This window comes from Haliotis cracherodii, unplaced genomic scaffold, assembly GCF_022045235.1.
Source record: "Haliotis cracherodii isolate W230 unplaced genomic scaffold, xgHalCrac1.p SCAF_1, whole genome shotgun sequence".
Classification (NCBI taxonomy): domain Eukaryota; kingdom Metazoa; phylum Mollusca; class Gastropoda; order Lepetellida; family Haliotidae; genus Haliotis; species Haliotis cracherodii.
This window is the reverse complement of record NW_027266264.1, coordinates 1081376-1090765: the sequence shown is the minus strand read 5'-3', so window position 1 is coordinate 1090765 and position 9390 is coordinate 1081376. Positions and strand designations below refer to the sequence as shown.

The 9390-nt window shown below is 41.5% G+C and overlaps 1 protein-coding gene across 1 annotated transcript; it reads right to left on the bottom strand.

The window, feature by feature from the left end:
* Window positions 1–2498: 2498 nt before the first annotated feature.
* Window positions 2499–5158, bottom strand: LOC139478210 (uncharacterized). Its single transcript, XM_071260593.1, has 3 exons — window positions 5077–5158; window positions 3875–4099; window positions 2499–3742 (listed from the first exon to the last, which is right to left on the bottom strand). Exons 1-3 carry the CDS (start codon window positions 5156–5158, stop codon window positions 2499–2501), a joined length of 1551 nt encoding a protein of 516 aa, XP_071116694.1.
* Between the last annotated feature and the right edge of the window lie 4232 nt (window positions 5159–9390).

The following is a 9390-nucleotide window of genomic DNA, read 5'->3' as shown; positions in this document are numbered from 1 at the left end:
GTCATAAATATCGCACCACACATTTTAAAGTAAAAGTAGAAAATATAATTTTCGTTTTTTTAAACTACAAGTACATATTTCATATACTACACCATCTGTGAACATAATATCACAACAAACCCTTTTCCGAGCTGCACGTGCATGCTTGCGTTGAGCATGGACTTCATGGACGATAATGCAAGACCACATCGTGCTCGAGCTGTTGTTCAGCATCTCCAACACAACGCAATTGAGACACTACCCTTGCCGTCCAGAAGTCCAGACATTAATCCTATTGAGCATTTGTAGGACATTTTGGGACGTAGGGTGAGAGCAGGGGGTCCTCCAGTTCAGAACCTTCAGGAATTGACCCATGCATTGCATGATAAGTGGCAGCAGATCCCCCAACAGAGATTCAGACGTCTGGTGACCAGCATGAGACGGCGTGTAGAACATGTTATCAAAGTGCGATGTTAGCCAGTCATTGTGGACGTTACTAGTGTGTTCGACATTAATGAAATGTGAACTGTGTTGTGTGTCTGTTGTAACGACTCCGGCAGCCATACTTATTTCACCTTATTTTACGGTGGTTTTAGTGAACTGTAGTTTGCTACAATTAAACCCTCAATTAGTGCTCAAATTCGGTCTTGTGTTGTCAATTTTCTGACTGAACGCTCACACGAGGTCATATAAACAGTTTAATGTGCTTTTCTAAGCACCATTTTTATGAGGTTGAATATCCAGTTTTACTTAGTGAAAAAAGAGGGTGGTGCGATATTTATGACGAGGTGTATACTTGTTGGAAACAAGTATGACCAATATGAGGTCCTCTCAGAATTAACCCAAACCAGTTGTTTCACAAGAAGTCGATGAGTTATCTCCCTTGTGATCCTTTGCGGAAATTCAGTATAACCAAGTATCAGTATTTGAATATAAATCTGTATCTTTTCATCTATTGCTCATTCCGGGATCAAAAAGTCTTATACTGACATTATGCCTGATCAGGAATATCCGATAAAATCACCGCTTTGTGAAAATAGATTACCTCAAAACGGCCAATATTTGCAGAATGTCGCCCGACTATAAACACTATATCAACTTCTTTGTGTGTGAATATTCAAACTGTTAATAACCTATGTTCACGAGCAACTGTGATTTAAGTGATAGTCCTTGCAACACAATATTCATCTGTAGTGGTTATTATAGAGATATCATATTGAGTATTTTCATCGGTTCAGCTTCAACTCCACACGATGAAAAAAAGCAACTGTTAACAAATGGCTTCACTTATTTTCAGTGTTCCATTGATAAGATTTCCACAGATGTTTTGCCCAAATGGAATCTGCTTCGGCAGAAAATATAAGCTGGACATTATCTTGCATTGACAATTTATATTTACTTGAACAGGGTCGATGTTTCTGCTGGTGGACTGAAGTCCCCGAGTTTCATCATAAGCTCACTAGCTTTATCTATGCTGAGTCAACTGCAAGAGAATGTTTGGGCCGTAACATTAAAACTGCGCCCCACTGTGTTGCAAAACAAAAATATTTCTTAACATTTTTCTTTGCTTATAAGCAGCAAAATCTCTGCACTGGTACACAGCAGACGTAATAAAAAATTAACATATCGTTTTTATTACTTTCAACAAAATTAGAAATGGGAATATCGTGTCACTGGATTTTCTGATTCATCGATCACTTGATTTTCTGGTTTGAAAAGAGGCTGACGTTCCATGCCAGGCGTACTGCTTTGCGACGTCAGGCAATAAATGCTTACTTTTTTTATGCAAATTGTACGAATGGCGAGTGCTACTGTGAGGGCAGGACATGGTCACTCTTTTCGCGAACACCTGGTGACAGCACTGATTGTCACAGGTCCATTCATAGAATTTACACAGCTATTTTGCCCTTAATGGAATACGTTTTGATAGAAAACCTAGACTGGTTATTCTCTCGCATTGACAATTGTATTTAACCTGCTTTAAAACCTTTTAAAAATAAACTTCAAGTAAATGGGATTGAATGTGATGTTGATTATTGTTTTATGACTTGTTTCAAGCATACACTGCTTTGATCTATGTGGGGAATTTAATCCAATAGATATGTCATTAATTTATTCAAATTCAGAACACACATTCAGAAAAAATAAGTTTTTATTTGTTATGACAGTACTGCTCTATTGTCAATGAGCCGCCTATTCGCCATGACATAAACAACTTCCCAAAACACACATGCACAGATATCTTGTCAGGAGAGATTTACAATTCATTTCTTGGTATAGTGTATCCGAATGTAAACATATAGACAACGTATGACGCTGCAGTAAGACTATTGGACGAGATATAGCCCTTTAGACATTTTTTCTATCACACAAGCAACTATATCGGCTTATTTCATAGTCGAAACTGTATAATAAAAGCGGCATATTCTGTCATATATTGATTTCATTTAAGGAATAATTAAGCAACTTGTTTCATGCATTTATGTCCCGGGACAGGAAGCTATCACATGGAGTTGTGATTAAGCATAGTTTCCTCGTCCATACTTGCTGAACATTCCCCTTTTTTGGCTATTGCCTCCACTTTGTCCGCCCATCATACTGGCTTTTCCCTCGTTTTCACCATCACCGCCATCCATCTTTCCGGCCATTCCTCTGTTTCTTCTGTGACGTCCAAACATACTGAATATGCCCCTGTGTTTTCTATTGCCTCCATCTTGTCCGCCCATCTTATTGGCTTTTCCCTTGTTTTCACCATCACCGCCATCCATCTTTCCGGCCATTCCTCTGTTTCCTCTATGACGTCCAATCATGCTGAATATCCCCCTTTTTTGGCTATTGACACCACCTTGTCCGCCCATCTTACTGGCTTTTCCCTCCTTTTCACCATCACCTTCATCCATCTTTCCGGCCATTCCTCTGTTTCCTCTATGACGTCCAAACTTGCTGAACATCCCCCTTTTTTTGCTATTGCCTCCATCTTGTCCGCCCATCTTACTGGCTTTTCCCTCATTTTCATCATCACCTCCATCCCTCTTTCCGGCCATTCCTCTGTTTCTTCTGTGATGTCTAAACATGCTGAATATCCCCCTTTTTTTGCTATTGCCTCCATCTTGTCCGCCCATCTTACTGGCTTTTCCCTCCTTTTCACCATCACCGCCATCCATCTTTCCGGCCATTCCTCTGTTTCCTCTATGACGTCCAATCATGCTGAATATCCCCCTTTTTTGGCTATTGACACCACCTTGTCCGCCCATCTTACTGGCTTTTCCCTCGTTTTCACCATCACCGCCATCCATCTTTCCGGCCATTCCTCTGTTTCTTCTGTGACGTCCAATCATGCTGAATATCCCCCTTTTTTGGCTATTGCCTCCATCTTGTCCGCCCAACTTACTGGCTTTTCCCTCGTTTTCACCGTCACCTTCATCCATCTTTCCGGCCATTCCTCTGTTTCTTCTGTGATGTCTAAACATGCTGAATATCCCCCTTTTGTGGCTATTGCCTCCATCTTGTCCGCCCATCTTACTGGCTTTTCCCTCGTTTTCACCATCACCACCATCCATCTTTCCGGCCATTCCTCTGTTTCTTCTGTGATGTCTAAACATGCTGAATATCCCCCTTTTTTGGCTATTGCCTCCACCTTGTCCGCCCATCTTACTAGCTTTTCCGTCGTTTTCACCATCACCTTCATCCATCTTTCCGGCCATTCCTCTGTTTCCTCTGTGACGTCCAAACATACTGGATATGCCCCTGTTTTTTCTATTACCTTCATCTTGTCCGCCCATCTTACTGGCTTTTCCCTCGTTTTCACCATCACCGCCATCCATCTTTCCGGCCATTCCTCTGTTTCCTCTATGACGTCCAAACATACTGGATATGCCCCTGTTTTTTCTATTACCTTCATCTTGTCCGCCCATCTTACTGGCTTTTCCCTCGTTTTCACCGTTGTTTTCATGCATCCTGCTCGTTTTACCTTCGTCTTCACGCGTCTTTCCAGCCGTTCGTCTGTTCTTTCTGTGAATCCCAAACTGACCACGGTGGTTTCTACCTTCACTACCGTGATTGACACCATGTTTTCCACGTTTCTCCTCTTCGTCGTCATCGTTTTCATCGTATTCATCATCTGTGGAGTTCACATTCTATTTTTTATTGGATTATTTAGTAGACATCTTTCAGGGAAACCCATTATCTATCCACTACTGTGTTCCTTCAGCGGAGCTGGTGCATGTCCCACTTAACCCTTGCTTTACCCTCTGCTGAGTACCTGGAGAGGAGCTGGTGCATGTCCCACTTAACCCATGCTTTACCCTCTGCTGAGTACCTGGAGAGGAGCTGGTGCATGTCCCACTTAACCCTTGCTTTACCCTCTGCTGAGTACCTGGAGAGGAGCTGGTGCATGTCCCACTTAACCCTTGCTTTACCCTCTGCTGAGTACCTGGAGAGGAGCTGGTGCATGTCCCACTTAACCCTTGCTTTACCCACTGCTGAGTACCTGGAGAGGAGCTGGTGCATGTCCCACTTAACCCTTGCTTTACCCTCCGCTGAGTACCTGGAGAGGAGCTGGTGCATGCCCGACTTAACCCATGCTTTACCCACTGCTGAGTACCTGGAGAAGAATTGGTGCATGTCCCACTTAACCCTTGCTTAACCCACTGCTGAGTACCTGGAGAGGAGCTGGTGCATGTCCCACTTAACCCTTGCTTTACCCACTGCTGAGTACCTGGAGAGGAGCTGGTGCATGTCCCACTTAACCCTTGCTTTACCCACGGCTGAGTACCTGGAGAGGAGCTGGTGCATGTCCCACTTAACCCATGCTTTACCCTCTGCTGAGTACCTGGAGTTCCTGATTCTTTTAGATTACCCTTTGCATGTTATCTATATCTTACCGAGTACCTTTGTATTCGAATTTTTGAGTAGATGTTCCATGCATTACCGATCATTGCCTTAAATGGTACAAACTAACTTCATAAAGTCAAATCTTCTTTCTTATGGTGCACGTTACCAGATGGAGAACTAGAAAGCATATTGATCCCATTAATTTCCCCTTACCACAAGTACAATGTAATACTTGGATTTAGGTCAGAAGTTTGTCATACATACCACTGTTCAACCTCCCTTGAATCAGTTGTAGATACAACACCAGCAATGCTAAGATTATCCACGACCATGTAAATGTCTTCATAGTGACTGAAAGTAGGACATTAATTGTCAAGGGCATAAATTTTTTTTCTGTCCCTAAAATTTAACGAATTTGAATTATTTAAAGAAATTATGTCAATCACAAATATAAATTTGTTATCTGAAGACTCTCTGAATTTCTACATCTCAATGTGTTCCAAATACAAAGACAATAGTCTCAAAGTAAAAACACTGATAATCTTTGACGCGATTGCATTCATCATGCATGCACACACATTTTGATAGCTGTGGCAAAACACGCTATTCTCTGTAATATCATGGATGAGACTGAAACTACCCCTACTACTTTATTTAGAACAAGCAAGTTCAAACTTCAACTAAAGTAAAACAATATAGTACTGATCATCTATCATCTTATATTTCATAAATGTTTGTCTTACTTGGAAACTTACCGTTTTGTCGATATCAAGAAAGGCGAAGAACTTCCTAGACTCTAAGGGGTGCCCCAGATACCATGATGATGGACGACATACAGCTAGACATAATTAAAACCACATCATAGTGTTACTGTTCTAAAACGAATATTGCCATAGTAGTATGGATGATGGGGGTTCTGCCGCAACGCCCAGGTCCGGCTCCTGACACGGCTTCCAAGGAGGTATTAAGTTATTGGATGCAGTATTTGTCAAGATGCCATCCTATATCTAGGAAACACTGTATTCATAATCCCCCACCAGTTCTCTGCTTGGCGTGCTTGTTGTCTCCGCTGTTCTATGAACTTTTTTCTGTTGTACTATAGGGGTACGGACTCACCCCACCCATCATGTATATTATTCCCTATTCATGGAATATATACACTGCAGTGACGACACATTACAGTATATACAGAATAAATGAATTCACCAGTAAGTTGAAATATCCTCTGTCATACTATTAACATAACTTTAGTTTCGAAATACATGTTGATTCACATACTATCTAACCAAACACGTACATCATTGTAATGAAGCTTGGATATCGTAAAAATTGGTGTGAACCCCTCCTCCTTCGCTTACTCACTCATTGACGGACTGACTGACTCACTCACTCACCAACTCACTTACCGTCTGTCACCGTGTTAAAGCTGGACTTGTGTTAAAGTGGCGTAAAACGATCCCAATATTAAAAAGAGAAGTGAATTACACCAAAACCTGAAAATCAGCAAACCTTCCAACAGCCCAAGATGAATGACTCAATCAACAATTAATGGATGTATAAATAGTGTTCAAATGGAAAACTAGGCGGTGCTAGTTGCACAGCGACCACATTCGAGGTCACGATTGGTTAACGAATGCAAATGCGTCTCTTAATGGCTGATGGCTTAACAACTACCGTGTACCCACAGAGAAGCTGGGGTATGTTCAAGTTAACCCCTGTTTACCCCCAAACCCCGTGCAGGTCCTATTAACCCATGTTTTACCCACTATCGAATACCTGGAAAGGAGCTGTTGATTCCCAGTTAACCCTTTTTAAACCCACTATAGAGTATCTGGAAAGGAGCTGTTGATTCTCAGTTAACCCTTTTTATAATCTCTATCGAGTACCTGAAGAGGAGCTGGTAATGTCCCAGTTAACCCTTTTAAACTCACTATCGAATACCCGAAGAGGACCTGGTGCACGTCCAAGTTTACCCTTTCAAACCCACTATCGAGTCCCTGGAGAGAGGCTGGTGATGTCTCAGTTAACCTTTTTAAACACCACTATCGAGTATGAAGAGAGGTGCTGTTGATGTCCCAGTTAACCCTTTTAAACCCACTATCGAGTACCTGAAGAGGAGCTGGTAATGTCCCAGTTAACCCTTTTAAACTCACTATCGAATACCCGAAGAGGACCTGGTGCACGTCCAAGTTTACCCTTTCAAACCCACTATCGAGTCCCTGGAGAGAGGCTGGTGATGTCTCAGTTAACCCTTTTTAAAACCACTATCGAGTATGAAGAGAGGTGCTGTTGATGTCCCAGTTAACCCTTTTAAATCCACTATCGAGTACCTGGAGAGGGGCTGGTGATGTCCCAGTTAACCCTTTTTAAACCCAGTATCAAGTACCTGGAGAGTACCTGGTGATTTCCCAGTTAACCCTTTGTAAACCCAGTATCAAGTATCTGGAGAGGGGCTGGTGATGCCCCAATAAACCTTTTGAACCGACTATCGAGTACTTGGAGAGATGCAGGTGATTCTCCAATTAACCCTTTTTACACCCAGTATCAAGTATCTGGAGAGGAGCTGGTGATGTCCCAGTTAACCCTTTTCAACCCACTATCGAGTACCTGGAGAGGGGCTGGTGATGTCCAAGTCAACCCTTTTTACACCCAGTATGAAGTATCTGGAGAGAAGCTGATGATGGCCAAGTTAATCCTTTTGACACCCAGTATCAAGTATCTGGAGAGGGGCTGGTGATGCCCCAATTAACCCTTTTTACACCCAGTATCAAGTATCTGGAGAGGGGCTGGTGATGTCCCAGTTAACCCTTTTTACACCCAGTATCAAGTATCTGGAGAGGGGCTGGTGATGCCCCAATAAACCTTTTGAACCGACTATCGAGTACTTGGAGAGGGGCTGGTGATTCTCCAATTAACCCTTTTTACACCCAGTATCAAGTATCTGGAGAGGGGCTGGTGATGCCCCAATAAACCTTTTGAACCCACTATCGAGTACTTGGAGAGGGGCTGGTGATTCTCCAATTAACCCTTTTTACACCCAGTATCAAGTATCTGGAGAGGAGCTGATGATGCCCCAGTTAACCCTTTTTACACCCAGTATCAAGTATCTGGAGAGGGGCTGGTGATGCCCCAGTTAACCCTTTTTACACCCAGTATCAAGTATCTGGAGAAGGGCTGGTGATGTCCCAGTAAACCCTTTTTTACACCCAGTATCAAGTACCTGGAGAGGGACTGGTGATGTCCCAGTTAACCAATAATATACCCACTACTGACGTCACAATTGGCGAATTGGTGCATGTCTCAATTATCCTATCTTTACCCACTGTTCTCAGCCTAAATCATGTCATAAAATACGATACATGAAACATACCACATCCTTAGTGCAGTACACCTGTGTAATAAGAGAGTTTTAATAAATTATTAAGTCAGCAAAGTATATTTATATATTCTCTGCTGTGCAAACGCAATAACAAACGGTACGAGTTCCCTTTGGTTTGATAAATAATACATATATGAGGCAGAAGTCAAATACATGTGCAACCAGATACCTAGATTCCACCCGTAAACGGTTTTTCAGAAATGTACACAGCTGGTTGTCAAGGTTTATTGAAACACAAACACGTCAGCACAACCTCCAGGCCCGAATTGCTCGTTGTTATTTCCCTTAACCTTATCTGAGAATATATATCTGAACGTAACAGTCAGCATGCATATGTTTGTAGCAAATTACTTATTCATATAACTCAATGCAAACCTTTCAGAACGTTATGCAGACAAAATACATCATAACCTGATCAATGTATATAGAAGCTACAAAACCCTTTCCATATTCTTCTACAAGCAGAGTCCAGTGTACGATTCCGACTATATCAAGATCATGTGTTTCTGAATCACTACCAAATAGTGATGACACCAGGTGTTCGCGAGAAGGTTAGCGAATGCTGCCAGCCAAAATTCCAAACATTTTATTAGAAATAAGTCAGGTCGAAACACCAAAGAAACACCAGAAAATAAACACATGTAATTCAACAAGCAATATGTCTCTCTGTCTTTGTGCAGTTGCTCAAGGCTAGGTATACTGGTGGTATATTTATATACTATTTACATCTTTAACCCTTTACGCCAAGTGGAACCTGGTTTGCTGGATAATCGAGATGGTTGTTCCCTGGCATTAACGTTATACACTATCATGAACTTGATCGACTTTCTGCAGGTGGACTGAGGTCCCCGTGTTTCAACATTAGCCAAGAAGCGTTATCACGCTGAGTCAACTACAAAAAGAAATGTTTTGGCTGAGACATTAAAACCTCCCCATTGTGTTGCAAAACGAATGTTTCTTCATTACATACTACTCTACTTATGCTACACTTCAAAGTTTAGATATATAAACAGTTAAGTAACATATTATATTATATATTCTAATATACGTGTTGTACATAAATGACCATGCAATGTATATAACATCAATATTCACATCCTTATATCTTTTTCATATTTATATTACCATGACCTACATCATCAATCTTATAATAATGATAATAATAATAATAATGATAATTTTCTGTTTGTCATTAAATC

Bases quoted from the DNA above. Each gene is read 5' to 3' on its own strand.
- LOC139478210 (XM_071260593.1), bottom strand. From the start codon at position 5,158: ATGAAGACATTTACATGGTCGTGGATAATCTTAGCATTGCTGGTGTTG. The intron at 4,100-5,076 runs GTATGTATGACA...TGAACTCCACAG, and splicing joins TCAAGGGAGGTTGAACAGTG to ATGATGAATACGATGAAAAC. The intron at 3,743-3,874 runs GTAATAGAAAAA...GACAAGATGAAG, and splicing joins GATGGGCGGACAAGATGAAG to GTAATAGAAAAAACAGGGGC.